Source organism: Cyprinodon tularosa, unplaced genomic scaffold (assembly GCF_016077235.1).
Source record: "Cyprinodon tularosa strain WSP-4 unplaced genomic scaffold, ASM1607723v1 ctg308, whole genome shotgun sequence".
Taxonomy (NCBI): Eukaryota; Metazoa; Chordata; class Actinopteri; order Cyprinodontiformes; family Cyprinodontidae; genus Cyprinodon; species Cyprinodon tularosa.
This window is the reverse complement of record NW_024039017.1, coordinates 290,877-307,945: the sequence shown is the minus strand read 5'-3', so window position 1 is coordinate 307,945 and position 17,069 is coordinate 290,877. Positions and strand designations below refer to the sequence as shown.

Sequence of the window (17,069 nt, the reverse complement as noted above, 5' to 3'; positions counted from 1 at the left end):
TGTTGGTCTCCTTTTCCCGATACGCACCCGCCTGTGTCCGACCTTTCAGACATTTCTACAAACTTTTTCTGAATCCGACATTGTAGCATGGCATAGACAATTCACGTTTGCAGTTTGAAGAACACCCTCTTGCTTCTGATGATTTTGTTTAGCTAACCAATTAGTGTTTGCGTCATATGACTCATCCAATAACACTAGTTTTCACTAGATGTGGAGGGCACCAATAATCTGCATTGGATGGTGCACATGATGTGAAATAAATTTCGGGGTTCGAATAAAGAAAATCATCAACCAGTAAAGGTCCGGAGACATTTTTAAAGATCTGTTACTTTAAACTGAATTTAACATTAAAAATAAAATGAGATGTTTATGCATCCATGTTATACACTGAATTTTTAAATAAAAAAAAAATAAAAAGAAAAGAAAGTTTTTCCATTTTAAAATCTTAAGTGCTTTTTGAAGTAGAGAACAACAGTATATAGACAATTTCCTGATTAATATATTTTATAAAATACCTGTACTGACTGTCTGTTATTTTTCTTTTTTCTGGCTTTATGAGAGCAGTGGACGATAGGCTACACTACAAGGCTTTAAACCTGGGTTTGAATGGAGACAAAGCCATTCTCAAGCACATATCAAGGTGCTCATTTTGAGCCTCGATCAATATTTCGTTTTGATTGTGTTCATGGTGGAGAATCCTGCTTCACAGCAGTAGTTTGAGCCAAACAAACTCAAAATGTTCAGGCTCCGCTCTGGTCCAGCAGGGTCAAGATCCTCTATTGCAATCCCACCAAACAGGAAAAAGTACAGCGAGAAGATGCGGTGTGTCAAATTAAAATATAGTAACAACAGTTTGGTAATAACAAATTAGAGCATAATTCCTATATATTTCAAAAAACGAACACCATTTATTAAAAGATTGGATGCAAACTATTGGTACATCAACAGACCAGCAAGCAGATTTCTTATCTTCATCAGAAACCGCACATATACTGGACGCTGATTGGGATTTTTTAAATACGTCTAAGCGTTCATTTCTGCATGTTTTGCTCCTACGGATTTAATGATAATATTGCGCATGCTCTCCTAAAGCTCAGAGGAAGTCGGAGTGCAGAAATATGGAAGGAAGCGCAGAGTCTGGAGGCTTTGCTTTGGGGGATTTCGGGGTATAAGGAGAAGCGGCACGGTCCGCTAATCCTTGACCTCTGCATTAAAGCCAAGATTAACTAGTAATGTTTGTTTTAAAAATGTAAGGAATTGAAAGTAAAGATGCTTGTGTAAAAATGTAATAACTAGAAGTCAGAAGTAGGAAGAACTATAAGTAAAGGAGTAAAGTATAGATACCTAAAAAGTGTACTTAAGTACAGTAACAAAGTATTTGTACTTTGTTACTTGACACCTCTGGATAAATGCCACCCAAATCCCATCATTTTGCCCATCTGAATTTTTCATGGTAGCCCAATTCCAATATTTTCAATAAAACAGATAAGAGCCATTTCCATATATGACAATACAATGGCTGTTTATATGAGGATCTCAACAATCTGCAGACTGAATGGTCGCATCTCATTGCATGTGAATTCGACAAAATTTTCCTAGTTCTCATCACACATATACCCAGACTTGCAACAGTAGCAGTCACTTCTGCACTTAAGGCAAATGATAATAACCGGGCTCAGGTTCCTCTTTCTTTTATTTATCTTCTTGTGATGTGGCAATGATACTTTTGGCTTTCAAAGAAGCTTTATTGAGCCCTACTTTATTGAGCCCTACTAGTTCATTAATTATTCCGCTAAACCGTGTGTTAGACTCTACGTCCGGTTTGCTTTAGTGTCTTGAACTGTTTAGACAGACCGGCCTGATGAAAAAATCCTTAGAAAATCAGCTGAACAAAGATGAATCAGTATAACTGTATAATGCACTGTAGGATCAAAAATAGTCACAAGATGGAGCTAAACTTTTCTTGTCTGGCTAATGAAAATAGGACAACTCTAAACACTGAAATGAAGTCACAGTCCAAATGGTTGTTCAATGATTAAGATAAGGGAATGTTTCTCTTACTATAAGTTTTAGGCTTATTTATGTTATACAAGGTATCATTGATAATTTTGCATATCAAAATATTTAAAAGGGATCATGTTGCATTTTGGGAAAAAAGGAATTACCTTTACAATGGCCATTTTGAAAAGGTGATCCCAGAATACCAGTAAACTATTCATCTAATCTTGGTTGCAGACCAACAAAATCAAGTACCTGTGTGACCAACCCAATCCTCAAACTCCAAACCAGTTCACAACTGGGAGCTGACATTACAAATACTGTTCAGAGGCTAAACCAAGAAAATAAGAGAAATTATCGAGTGTAGTCAAAAAATTCTCGGCTGCAATACCTGCCTAAATGTGGCACACGTTTGTTAGCTTTGTGAAACACAGCAGTTCTATAAAACAGTGGTTATATACAACTAATTATTAAATTGCTAAATTTTTTGATTAAGTAAATATTTGAATGTGTAAAGAAAAATTCAGCCTCTGCTTATACTTTTTTTATGAACAATGTTTATTTTTCTTTAATTTATGTAAATGGATGTGAAGAGTGATATGTTTTCTACATGGTTCGATTTTAAAAATATTTTACAGTATTTCAGATACACAGAAATAAAAACCATTTAAAGAATTTTGAGCTTTACGTATAGTTTCCAACACACTGCTACCGTTTTAGATAACTGTATCCTGTAAAGTAGGTAGTAAGCCTGAGAGTATGGTATAATGGATGTTAAATCAGTCTTAGCACAAAACAGGGTCTCTCACCTCAGTGTCTTCAGTTTACAGAGGGAATTCTTCAGAAATTCACAGAGAATCTTCACTGCATCATCATTCAGTTTGTTACTACTCAGGTCCAGTTCTGTCAGATTTGAGGGGTTGGACTTCAGAGCTGAGATTAGAGAAGCACAACTGATCTCTGACAACCTGCAGTCTATCAATCTGAATAAAAGAAAAATAGGGAAGCAAGCAGAACACAAGTGAAAAATAACATGATATAATACATAAAAACTAATAAAACCAATCCACTAATCAATCCATGAAGCTTATTTCCAGTAAACTAAACATCATGGACAGTTTCCCCATCAAGCACGGTCAATACAGATGGCAACACACAGCTCCCATAAGAAAAAAATATTCACAAACACAATTGTGTCTAATTAGATTTTAGAGAGAAAAAGAAAGCTTAGATGCATGTAAGCCATCTTACTCACTGTAGAGGGAAGCAAGAGCCAATTCCATCCTTAAACAGTTGATGACGCGATATCGACTTAATTTAATTTTCAGTCATACCCAGTCATACCAGGTGGTTCTGAGTTATTATTAACAAAAAGCTTATTTTTACCAAATATATCTTACATTTAGTAGCTGCACAGCAGGCTGATATAAAGCCTGTAAAAACCCAGGGTTTTCTGGTTCCGGGTTGAACATGGTGACATCATAGCGAAGTTTAATGTTCAAACTTTGCCCTATGTGCTCTATCCAGGGAGCAGGCAAACAGGATCAGGCAGAGACCACTTTGGGATACAAAGAGAAACTACAGGCCTTTAGAAGATCTACAGAGATCGACTAAGATTTTGAACAAATTTGGTCTAGATAGACAGCGTCTTTTTGTTTTGTTTTTTCCAGCAGATAACAGGGCGGATAAAGAAAACACTTCTTTAAGTTGTAATCGGTGAATTTGTTTACAGATTCTGACACATGGAAAGGACTGAAAAAAGGTCATGAGGGAACTGACAGTCAGGGGTCATCGCTCAGAGCTTGAAATGAGCTCAAAAAAGTGTGGCAGATGGATATAGTGCAGAATGGTAAAAAAAAATTAGAAAACCATTGATTTCACTATTACACAAGACCTTTCGTTGGAACAATCATGTTTGCTGATGAAGGTTCTCAGTCATCCAGGTCAAAGTCATTCCGTAAAAATTCAAAAAATATCCACTGGACTTGGTTTTCAAGATTTGAAGACGTTTCGCCACCTCTCCAGGAAGCTTTTTCAATTCAAATTCAAAATTCAATTTGAATTGAGAAAGCTTCCTGGAGAGGTGGCGAAACGTCTTCAAATCTTGAAAACCAAGTCCAGTGGATATTTTTTGAATTTTTACGGAACAATCATGTTGGTAATTACTAAGGAGGGCAAAGATGCAACTAACTGTTCACATTATAGGCCTATAAGTGTGCTGAATATAGGTTATAGATTATTTACAGCAATTCTGGCACAATGTATTGAAAAAAATTACCGGACATTATTAGTTTAGATCAAACCAGATTCATTTAACATAGACAAACCCATTATAATCATAGAAATTTAGGCATACTGCAACATATTAGTGAAAAGAAACTAGAAACCTTAATAATAGGAATGGATGCAGAAAAATCATTTGATTCTGTGATGTGGGATTTCTTGTTTAAAACAATTAAGAGGTTTAACTTTCATGAAAGGTGCATTGATGAAGTGTTAGAAATTAAAATACCAACCAGCTTTGAATTTATGTTTCTCGGGAGAGTTGAGATTCTCAATTTAAAAAGAGACAATTATAAATTACTTTGAATTATGCTGTTGGCTAGCAAGAAAGCAATCACCAGAAGATGGTGAAGTGATTTTGAGCCCAAAGTGGATGAATGGATTAATGTAATGCTAACCATTTATAATATAGAAAAGCTAACTGCATCTGTTAAACTGATAATTGACATTAGGGCTGCAACTAACGATTATTTTAAAAATCGATGAATCAGCCGATTATTTTTTCGATTAATTGATGAATCGGACAAAAAATATTTTTTATATTAACCTCTTTATTCCAAAATAAACATTTTAGACAGAACAAACAAGCACACAAGTACAGGTTGCTCATTAACTGTACTGGTGCAATATGAAAAATAAATGTTTGTGTTAAAACTACGCAAACTCACATGAGAAATGTAGCTGTACATCCACAAAATATAGGGTAGTTTGTTTCATAAAGCGCAAAAAAAGACATTTTTGTTTTTTAAAGCCCCTAAGGGGTTCAAACAATAGGCCCCCCCATTTCAACAAATGAGGTTTTTTAGACTAGAAGAGTTCTGCCTTTTAAGACAGGAAAGTATAGCAGTTAAAGTTGCTACTTGAGAAAATACTGAACCATAGAGATAAAAATAGCCCTGTGATTCAAATTATAAATTGTATTTGGAATAAAAATGAGAGAACTAGGGGTGCTAAAGAACACATCCTCCAAAGACAGATATTTACATGGGAATGTGGCATATAATTAATTGACATATTAATGATCTTGCTGGATTTTATGCTTTACTTCCATAAATTGCAGGATCATCTTTACTTTATTTTTGCAAGAAGATTTAAACTTTAAAAGCCTTGCCCTCATAATTTGCAAGTTCATTTATTTATAAAGTAAATATAAACGCTGCTTAAGCTAATTCAAATGAAATTAAAAGTAAAATAAGTAGCCAACCTTATCCCTGTCTGTAACCTATTAACACGGTAAGGAAAGCCTCAGATGAGCTACCTGAGAAACTAACGTTACGTTTCCCCACTTTAAAACTAAACAAACATGGTGATTCCGTGCCATGTTAATTTGTTTTGACAAAAGTTGCATGTCACGACTTTTTTCACTTTAAAAAGCGCAGGCTATTTTAATTATTGTGATCAATTTGCGCCGTCAATCCCGGCGCATGCTTCATTTGCAGTCTGGACGCTGAGGGTGAACATCCTGCTGCTCCGACTGCAGCGCTGAGAGGGACTCCTGCAGGAGCGGGGGGAGGCGCCCCACGGCAGAGTAGGAACGATACATGCTTTCACGTAAGAGTCTCCAAAAGCCGCCAGTGACACCGTAAACAGGCGCCAGATTTGTCGCTAGTCGCTTTTTTGAAAAATAGTCGCTGGAGGGGTCTGAAAAGTCGCTGAGTTGGCAACACTGCACCTGCAGCGCTGGCTCGCTCTGCCGTATTTTTTCTTCTTCCCCCGCTTCAGTCAAGTGGATGTGATGACGGCGGCGGCGGATGACGCATTAATCGCGCGACACAACTAATCGATGATGAAATTCGTTGCCAACGCTTTTAAAAGTCGATTTTTATTGATTTTATCGATTCGTTGTTGCAGCCCTAATTGACATTCCAACACTATCTTGTAAGGATGACTTCAGTATACAAAGCAACATAGAAAAAATTTTGTTTAGGGGCTTGTTGTGAAGGCTGGATGTTTATTTAATAAAGGAGGAACAAGAATGAGAGAAGGACATTTATAATATAAAGATTGTCATTAAGAGTTATTCATACCACACCCCGGCAAACCTAGAATTTTACTTAAATTATTTTATTTACTGTTACTTTTATTTACTACTACTTTACTTTTTATGTTCAAAACCTAATGTCTTATTATAGGGGCACTCAAGGAAAACCTGTTATAACAACCTTAACGTATTGGCCTTGCTTTACCATGTTACTTTGTAAAATTTCATCTGTGAAAGACAATAAAATATAAAAAAGCTAGTAAAAACCTATCCCCCGTGTGCTGACATCAAAGGGAGAACCCTTTTGGAGCTAGCTTACATTTTATAACAGAGATGGATGCAAAAAATTATGATTGTTCCAAAACATCTAGTCAGGAATTGGTATGTGGTTGAACCATCAGGCAGTTCAAGCCCAGGTTAGGTTATTGATGCTGAGGAACACGGAAGCATCACACCTTCCAGGTCAGAACTATTCAGAGCAGACCACTAGCCTACAGAGTCAGACTCTGAGCCGGAGGGTGACTGCCTTTATGATCCCAGCAGCCCCATTAGAAAATACACAGCAATGATGACTGGTACGCCCCTGATACAGATAGTATAAAGCAGTTATTAATTTGTAAATATAATTCAGTAGGTAATACTTTAAATGAACATGATTTTCAAGGAAATGCTGTTACAAGAAATTATCTACCATATATAGCAATTCCTTCAGTTTTTCAGTGCCAGGGTTGTCAGCTCTGCCTGTTTTCAGGCCAAAAATACTGTGAAACTCCACCACTTCAATGAAAAAGCTTTCCAACAACAATCATTCTGTATTTGGCTCATACATCGGATCATTTTCTCTCTGTATCACTGTAGGATGGCTTTTGGTAGCAGCTCACTGTAGTGGTTCACTAAATAACCGAGAGACTCTTTCAATGAGAGGACAAAAAAAGGACTTCTTCAAATGCTCCAAGTACAGTAGAGATGCCATAGAGTCCTCCAACTTCCCCCGATCTCATCTGACCTGCTTCAACCACTTTGAAAGCAGCTCATGAACCTTGGGAAACCTAAAAAAAGCTAACACTATCCTTATGAGGCTTGGAAAAAAGTAAAAACAAACAAAAAACAACACTGTTCCAGCTCTTAGTTGTTATCCTGCATATGTGACTCAAATTTTCTCCCTTGGTCACTAAGTGGAGCCGGAGTTCTCTAAATGGCGGCCGTTTTTTGACAAAACCGTTTATCTTATGCAGGCGCCCTTGAAATTATTACATTGATCATTTGTATTAATGTTTTGGTCTACAAAAAAAAATTAGCAAACTTTAATATTGTATCAGCAACATTTTAAAGGTTTAGCCTAGGTTTTGCATTTTCGATGTCAATGCTGCAATGGAACAGTTTACAACTGCCTTTACTAACATCCTTACACATGCTATTACACATTGTTATTAACAAAAGCATTACATTTTAAGGAATACTAAGAAAAATAATAAATGACACAAACTTTAAAGCTTTAGTTAAAATGAGAAAACCAAAGACAGCTTCACCAACCTCAACATCTGGAGCCTGCAGTTTGAACTTTCCAGTCCAAGACACAGAAGATTTACTCCAGAATCCCCCAGCTTGTTGCAGCTCAGGTCAAGCTCAATCAGATAGGACGGGTTGCTTTTCAAAGCTGAGGCCACAACTTCACAGTGAGTCTCTGATAAGTCACATCTGACAAATCTGTAATTACAGGAAAATCAATGATCAACAGCTACTGGAATAAAAGCATGACTAAAGAATGGGCAGACTATCTTATCCATGATCACACCCCCTTGACTAGGATTAACATTGCACACTTTGTAAGTTGGCATGGGGTAAGTAGTATTTACAGAAAAATAGCATTATCATGATAAAAGATCTAGCTTGAAAAATTGTCCCAGACGTTATTGCAATACAGGTCCAATTTGTTGGTTAGAGACCACTTTAGACTAAAATAATGATAATGGCATTATAATGCAAGACCAACCTCTCGAAGATCAACAAACATCAATTTCTTAAGAGCTTTGAACACTGGAACTATAAGACATTTTAAATATGCAAAATAAATACACAAAACGATTAAATTCTTTATGTGAAAGTAATTTCTAGTAATGGGAAGTTTGCAGTTTCTAGTTGTGGAAGGTTGAAATAGGACACTTAGAAGCCAGAAATCTGTTGTTTGATGACACTAGTGTCCTAATGGCAGTTGCGTTAAACAGTTGTCATTGCCCATGAAAAATAAAACTTCTGAAATAACTGCTGTCAAATATAGATTAAAGTTTAAGGCATTGACAATGGGTGGTCAGATTAGGGGGAAAGATTGGTTTCAGTAATGGACGATCACAGATCTTCCAAAATCAAGAAAAATTAAGGCAGATTGATTGGCCAGTGGATAAATCTGTGCACACCGACATAGTTATTTTATTTTCAATCACAGTTGATTTTCACTCACATTTGACTGTGATTGAGCTCGATTCACCTTTTCATTTGGGGAAACTCCAAGTCACAGTCTTCCCTGTTAACATTCCCAATTTGTTTAAAACCACCTTCCGACATCCGAAAATCCTTCAAAACTGCTGCCATTACCCCAATTCTGAAAAAACCTGGCACCAACCCTTCTCACTTCAACAACTTCCATCCTATCTCTAATCTAGCATTCATCTCCAAAATCCTTGAAAAAACAGTTGCCTTCCAAGTCCACTCTCAACTATCCTGCAATGACCTGTATGAACAGTTCCAGTCCGGTTACTGCCCATGCATTAGCATTGAAACGGCACTTAACAAAATCACCAACATTGCCCTCATGACAGCTGATTCTAGAGTCCTCACCATCCTCAATCTTGACCTGACAGCAAGCTTTTTCCACTTGTATCACCCATATTTCATTAGATGGGTTTACATATTACCTCTCTAGCCACACTCGGTTCAACTCAAGTCCTTCAAATTCATCCTCTGCTCCATCACATCCAGGGTACCAAATCCACCTTGTCCAAAACATATAGCTTCTCTCTCACAACTGATAACTCCACGGTCTCACCTTGCCCATGCATCATCCTTGACAGGACACTATCCTTTCAATCCCACATCAATAACATTACAACGCCTGCCTACTTCCACCTACGAAGCATAAACCATCTCCTCTCCTCCCCTCCTTTACCCCCACACTGCTGCCATCCTCGTCCACAGCCTTGTCACTTACTGTCTGGATTTATTGCAATTCTTTCTTCTTCTGTCTCGTTTACAATCCCGCTGCAAAATTCTCTTGCCAACATTAAAGTCTATCCACAAAATCATTGACCTTATTCCTGTTCCCTCTCCCTCCTGCTCCCTCAGATCCTCTTCTTCCATACACCTGTTTGTCCACTCTGCCCATCTAAATATCATAGGCAGAAGAGCATTCAGTATCTCTGCTTCACATCTCAGGAATTAATTACCATCCCAACTCAGAAACATCGACTCATACCCCCACGTCTGATCACAACTCAAAAGACTGACAGACTGCCTTATCTATCTGAGTCCTAATGTTATTGCCATTGCCGTTGTCTAGTTTGATTTTTAATGTTGTCTTTTAATGCATTTGTGAATCTTTGTATGGTTTCCTCGAGTGTTGAGAATGGCACCTTCAAATAAAATTAATTATTTTTATTAATATTTTTTTCTTAAGTGAGGAGCATTAGAGAAGACATGGAGCTCACCCGTTTACCTGGTGGCTAAATGGAGTGCACCCTGAGAATAGAGCTAATAAATGTAAGCTTAGCTGCTGCTAGATGAAGCACAACCAGCTAGGATTGCTGCTACCATGTCGTGCCATCCAGGATTGATGGGAAATTTATTTTGCTAGATCTAGCTTTGTGAAACAACATATATTCTGCCAAGTTGCAGAGTACATGTGTTTGTAGAACAGTTTCTCTTTAAACTGAGATTTATCTGAAAAAAAGAAATAATGCTTTTTTTAAACCATGTGTTTTTTTGGGCATTTATTTCACTGCAACTCACACTAAACTAAGTAATCTGGTATCTACCAAGGGGATGACATTCTAATCTAAGGAGATCCTATTTGTCTCATCTATTAACTGAATACTCTGCTTCTCTCAGCCTTTGAACCCAAGCCTAAAATCTAGTAAATGAGCCTTGTACTAGGTAGGAAACTAAAGGGACAGGGCCTTTTAGTCTGCGGGTCCTTAGTTCTGGAACAGTTTAGCACAAGTTAGTTCTGCTTGCTTTTAAAGAACTTTATACAAAGAAAACGAAAAATAGTTGTGCCACCAAGCTTTTACATCCCAATTTTATGGTGCCTTCATATATTCTTATCATCTGTTTCTAAATAAATGTACTTTCTTTTAATATGCATCTTAATGTCAGTGTTTTGAATGCTAATTGGTATATGTGAAAGGTGCTTTGTAAATCAACATTACGGTCCTACAGATTTTTATTTGCTATGACAGGTTGCATGTAGTGTTATAGCAGGCCAGATGTGAACAATGGGCCTTAGCTTCATTTCTCATTTAAACAACAGCCTAAGAACATGACTATTAATTTTCCACTAACTAATTAAAAGGCACCCACCGAGCCTTTCTGCAGTTCCTCACAGCTGGAGTCAGTCTCAGTCGTCCCTCATTTGATGCATTATATTTCTTCAGGTCCAACACATCCAGAACCTCCTCTGACATCTGTAGCATGTAGGCCAGAGCTGAGCACTGGATCTCTGATAGCTTCTTCTCTGTTTTCTTCTTTGACTTCAGAAACTTTTGAATTTCCTGATGGACTGAATGGTCATTAATCTCTGTCAGACAGTGAAATATGTTGATGCTTCTGTCAGGAGAAATTTGATTTGTGTTCATCTTCTTCAGGTTCTTGCTTACTTTCTGAAGAATGCCTGGATTGTACTTTCTCTGACCCAACAGGCCTCCTAAGAGTTTCTGGTTGGACTCCACAGTAAGTCCATGAAGGAACCGGACAAACAGGTCAAGCTGGCCATTTTGACTTTTGAGAGAGTTTTCCATGATTCGATTGAGGATGTAATCTATAGATTTTGATTTCCTTTCGCCAAGAAAGCTTTTGAGTACCTCAGAATTCCGCCTGCTGTAACAATAAACAGCAGCCAAAAACTCCTGGATGCTCAGATGAACAAAGCAGTAGACTGGTTCCTCGAAGATCACGCTCTCTCTTTTGAAGATCTCTGTACAAATTCCTGAGTACACCGAGGCCTCTGTGACATCCAGACCACACTGCTCCAGGTCTTCTTGGTAGAACATGATATTTCCTTTCTCCAGATGTTCAAATGCCAGCCTCCCTAGCTTCAGAAGAACTACCCAATCAGTTTTCGTCAGCTCTTGAGGACTTGTCTTGTGTCCCCCTTGGTACTTGTTTTTCTTCCTCTTGGTCTGGACCAGCAGGAAGTGCGAGTACATGTCAGTCATGCTCTTGGGCAGCTCTCCTCTCTGCTCTGTGGTCAACAGGTTCTCCAGAACTGTAGCAGTGATCCAGCAGAACACTGGGATCCCACACATGATAAAGAGGCTCCTAGAGGTTTTGATGTGAAAGATAATGCTGCTGGCCTTCTCGTCTTCATCACTGAACCTCCTCCTGAAGTACTCCTCCTTCTGGGCGTCGGTGAAGCCACGTACTTCTGTTACCCTGGAAACACAGGAAGGAGAGATACGATTGGCTGCCGCAGGTCGGGAAGTTATCCAGATGAGAGCCGAGGGAAGCAGGTTCCCCTTGATGAGGTTCATCAGCAGAACGTTGACTGATGACTTCTGTGTGACGTCAGAAACAAGAGGAGTGTTGTTGAAGTCCAGAGAAAGTCTGCTTTCATCCAGGCCGTCAAAGATGAAGAGAAGCTTCCAGACAGCCAGCTTCTCTGCTGGGAGCTTCTGGAGGGTTGGATGGAAAACATGGAGCAGCGTGAGAAGACTGTGCTGCTGATCTCTGATCAGGTTCAGCTCCCTGAAGGAAAGCAGAACCACCACACTGACATCTTGGTTCTCCAAACCCTCTGCCCAGTCCAGAGTGAACTTCTGCACTGAGAAGGTTTTTCCAACACCAGCAACACCGTTGGTCAGAACCACTCTGATGGCTCCATATTGGTGAGGTAAGGCTTTAAAGATGTCATGGCACCGGATTGGAGAATCATGGAGGTTCTTGATCTTTGAAGCTCTCTCCAGCTGCTTCACCTCATGTTGGGTATTAACCTCTTCACTCGGTCCCTCTGTGATGTAGAGATCAGTGTAGATCCTGTTTAGGTTGGTTCTACTTCCTGTTTCATCAAGTCCTTCAGCCACACGTTCACATCTCCTTCTCAGACTCATCTTATGTTCCTTTAGAACCTCTTGCAGGCTGTCTGACAAGAAAACACAAAAGAAAAGATAGTCAAAGTCATTGTTTTAAGAACAACACAGATTAAACAAAATGTATAACTTTTCATCCAGGTGTCAGTGTTGGGCCATAAAACATTTTAATTTTAGAAATGGATGAACAATATTTATGCTGATATTTAACTTGGCCATTGAGTTGGGAGAATACAGTTAGCTCAAACAAATCTAACTGCTGCACAGCACACTCCCCAAAGACAGTGTCACAAGACACTCCTAGAGGCATGCAGTCCTACCCTCAATGGTGTTTGAGGACAGAAAACACCAAACTCAGAGGATTTCTTCCTCTATCTGGGCTGATCTGGGGCTAGTTCATAACAGAGATGCCAGCATGGAAAACCATGCAAAGGGACAGATGCCAAGTCAGGCCTAATGACTACTTAAAACTGACTGCATCATTTTTCTCCAAGTTTTCAGACATTTTTGATGCTGACTGGAGGTGGGAGCCTTAAGAACAAGGAGCCCATTCCCTTGATGGGTGGCATAATGAACAAAAGAACCCCAGATGTGTGTGCCCTGCTGCTATGCTGCTGAAAAAATTGCTAGAACTCACAACTTCTACATGGAAGTAGGCAGAGGTTTGCAGATCTGGCAGAGTTAGGGACAGATTCTTAACTTAAATATGCCTTCTTAATTATTTTTGATCATTTCACGTGTTATATGTCAAGTGAAGACAAAGCTAAAAAGATGGTACATCATGTTAAAGGGGAACACCGTTTTTTTTTTTAATTGGCCCCTTGATTGTACTTTATTACATCATGTTCTACTCAACCATATGAGTTTTGTGTCATATGGAGCGGTTCTGAAGATATTCCATTTGCGGTTCTGAAGATATTCCATTAGGTTATATCCAGGTAACGTCTTCCTATGGGCAAAATACTTGAAGCACAAACTAAACTGTTCATAATTCATTCTTTATGGTACGCCAGCATTCATAAGATGTAGGCGAATCACTGTCTCACAGATATCCGAGGTTATATTTTTCATATTTATATTTTTTTAAAAACAAAGCTGAGTGTGAGTTATTATAATTACTATTTTTTAGCTCTACTATTAGGTTAGAATACATTTTCTATACCTGCTTGTCCTTGCAATTATTTTGAAGCGGTCGTTAAAATATGCAGGGACAGTTGTTTATGAGTACGTTTCCTAGAGGTCGCATACACTAAGAATATATGCCTTTGAATGAAAAATTTTATTAAATTAAGGTTTTACCATAAAAGTGTACAAAAATTTAAAAGGAGGTAAAAAAAATCTCAAAACAAAGATTATTCAAGTTATTCGAGTTAGAAGAATGAATAGAATTCAGCTTTATAGTCATTAGACTGTCACAAGTACAAAGCACAATTTGAACTGCATTTAACCCACCCCCTTGGGGAGCAGTGGGCTGCCATTGTGGGGGGCCCGGGGAACTGTGGGGTTTAGGGTCTTGCTCAGAGACCCAGAGTGGCAGTCCATAGGAGTGGGGCTTGGGAGCCAAGCACAATGCCCTCTCCCCCACCAATTGGCTGGCCACTTAAACAAGAATGAGCTAGTAGATTGAGTAGCTCTCAAAATTGCCAAATCATTTTGGAAAAATATAAAAGTGCAAGATGAATGTAGCTTCTGACCAGACATAGGAAGGACGGTGAGTAGATGTGCTCAAACAGGCATTTAATCACTCAGAGGATCCTAGTTACAGCCGATATGACTTGTCTAAAACAACTGTGACAAACCTGTCCAGTAAGGTCACAGCATTTAAGAGAAAGCGTCAGACGAGGGCTGTGCAAGTGGATGGGGGAAGTGTTAAAATGCTCCTGAAACTAACCATTCAAACTATCAAAAAAAAAATTTCCTCTCACCTCAGGAGCCTTTTTGAAAGTTTCAATAAGTATTCCCCAAATTATGAAAAGCCAAACAAGTACAACTTGGTAAGCCAGCATTTCACCACCTTTCTGTCATCAGCGCTGCAAGATGCCATGCTTGATCTCTCCTCTGATTACAGACCAGGCTTTTGGATAGCAATGCATCCAGTGGTACATTGTACAGCATTTACTAAAAAAGGACAAATTGTATGCCCTGTTTTTCCCTTGGAAACTTCGCTCAAATGTTAAAAATTTCACAAGCAGTAGATGCTGAAGTTGGAAAAATTGAACTTTTGCTGCTCAACACGCCACATCAACCAATCAGAGAAGCGGAGCTGCGAGCTGGCAGGGATACAGACACAGCACATAGAGAGTGCTATGTGCTGTGCAGAGTGCTATGATCCCATTCTAGTGGCTACAGTTTGAGCCATGTACATGAAAAACGCTAACATCTACTTCAAGCCGCCATGAACAGTAGGGGAAAACTCCAAGAGGCAACCGGCCCTGAGGCAGCTGCTGCTGGGATTACCAGTGACAGTGCACACATCGTAATTTTGATGCCACCGAGCTGTGCAGAGAGAACAATGTGCATCGTTTAAACTTGCACATCCTCACTCAAAACTAGTCTGCGGTGTACTTAAATCTGACCACCTGCTCTTTCCTCCTTCTCTGTGCGCTCAGCTTCCTCTATGCTCTCTCTCAACTCCACAGGATTGACAAATGTAATTTTGTTTACAGTGGTGTTTGACACTTGTTTACTGGGCTCATCCGCCAATCTCTTTGATTTTGCTTGACTGGATCGGTGGAGTCACGTGAGTCTGCACACGCTGCTATGTCTTAAAAGGGAAGGAAATACACATCCCTAAAAAAAATTAAAGGAACACTTTGAAAACACATCAGCTCTCAATATGGCAAAAAGTCATGCTGTTTATTTATACCGATATGGACTGAGTGATGTGTTAGGAACAAAAGGATGCCACATATTTGATGGAAATGAAAGTTATCAACCTACAGAGGGCTGAATTCAAAGACACCCCAAAAATTACAGCGAAAAAAGATACGGCAGGCTAGTCCATTTAGCTGAAATTTCATTGCAGCAACTCAAAATAGTAGTCAGTAATTTGTATGGCCCCGACGTGCGTGTATGCATGCCTGACACTGTCGGGGAATGCACCTAATGAGACGACGGATGGCGTCCTGGGCTATCTCTTCCCAGATCTGGACCAGGGCATCACTGAGCTCCTGGACAGTCTGAGGTGCAACCTGGCGAAGTCGGATTGATCGAAACATAATTTCCCAGAGGTGTTCTATTGGATTTAGTTCAGGCGAGTGTGGGGGCCAATCAATGGTATCAATTCCTTCATCCTCCAGGAACTGCCTGCATACTCTCGCCACATGAGGCTGGGAATTGCCGTGCACAAGGAGGAACCAAAGACCCACTGCCCCAGCATAGGGTCTGACAAGGGGTGCAAGGATTTCATCCCGATACCTAATGGCAGTCAGGGTGCCGTTGTCTAGCCTGTATAGGTCTATGCATCCCTCCATGGATATGCCTCCCCAGACCATCACTGACCCACCACCAAACCGGTCAGGATTAACTATGTTACAGGCAGCATAATGTTCTCCATGGATTCTCCAGACCCTTTCCGTCTGTCACATGTGCTCAGGGTAAACCTGCTCTCATATGTGAAAAGCACAGGGCTCCAGTGGTGGACTTGCCAATTCCGGTGTTCTGTGGCAAATACCAATCGATTTCCACTGTGTCGGGCAGTGAGCACAGGGCCCAATAGAGGACGCCCGGCCCTCAGGCCACCCTCGTGAAGTCTGTTTCTGATTGTTTTGTCAGAGACATTCACACCAGTGGCCTGCTGGAAGTCATTTTGTAGGGCTCTGGCAGTGCTTCTCCTGCTCCTTCTAGCGTAAAGGATCAGATACCGGTCCTGTTGATGGGTTGTAGACCTTCTATGGCGCTGTCCAGCTCTCCTGGAGTAACTGCCTGTCTCCTGGAATCTCCTCCATGCTCAAGAGATTGTGCTGGGAGACAACTAACCTTCTGGCAATGGCACGTATTGATGTGCCATCCTGGAGGAGTTGAACTGCCTGTGCAACATCTGTAGGGTCCAGGTAGCACCTCATTCTAACAGTAGTGACAGTATCCCTAGCCAATGCAAAACTGGTGAAAATTAGTCAAAAAAGATGAGGAGGGGAAAAATGTCAGTGGCCTCCACCTGTAAAACCATTCCTCTCGTTGTTGCCCCTCTAGTGCACCTGCTGTTAATTTCATTAAAAGCAGCTGGAACTGATTAACAACCCCCTCTGCTACTTACCTCACCAAATCAATATCCCAGAAGTTTAATTATCGTGATGCTATACTCTGATTATGAAGTGTTCCTTTAATTTTTTTTAATAAGTGTATAAGCCACCCTCACGCACAGAAAAAATGGCAGGATTAGGTTTATTTATTTTAACAACATGGGAAAATTGTCTGTGGTTATTGTAGTGAATGATGGTAACGGTAAAAATCAGGTTTATTGCCCAGCCCTAATCTCATTTCTTCTTTATGAAATTTCTACCTGAAATTTC

At 39.6% G+C, this 17,069-nt stretch overlaps 2 protein-coding genes across 3 annotated transcripts in view; both read right to left on the bottom strand.

Moving 5' to 3' along the window:
• LOC119787996 overlaps window positions 1–17,069 on the bottom strand; it is a 145,304-nt gene that overhangs the window by 62,585 nt on the left and 65,650 nt on the right. The window lies entirely within an intron of this gene.
• The window catches only part of LOC119787997 (NACHT, LRR and PYD domains-containing protein 3-like), a 41,095-nt gene that overhangs the window by 8,127 nt on the left and 15,899 nt on the right, over window positions 1–17,069 (bottom strand). Inside the window, exons 7-9 of one of the 2 annotated variants that reach the window (XM_038292104.1) lie at window positions 10,835–12,611; window positions 7,796–7,969; window positions 2,808–2,981 (exon numbers count right to left, since the gene is read on the bottom strand). In XM_038292104.1, coding sequence (XP_038148032.1) covers window positions 2,808–2,981; window positions 7,796–7,969; window positions 10,835–12,611 — 2,125 coding nt within the window. The remainder of the gene's footprint in view (window positions 1–2,807; window positions 2,982–7,795; window positions 7,970–10,834; window positions 12,612–17,069) is intronic. The other variant, XM_038292105.1, reaches the window with a different exon arrangement.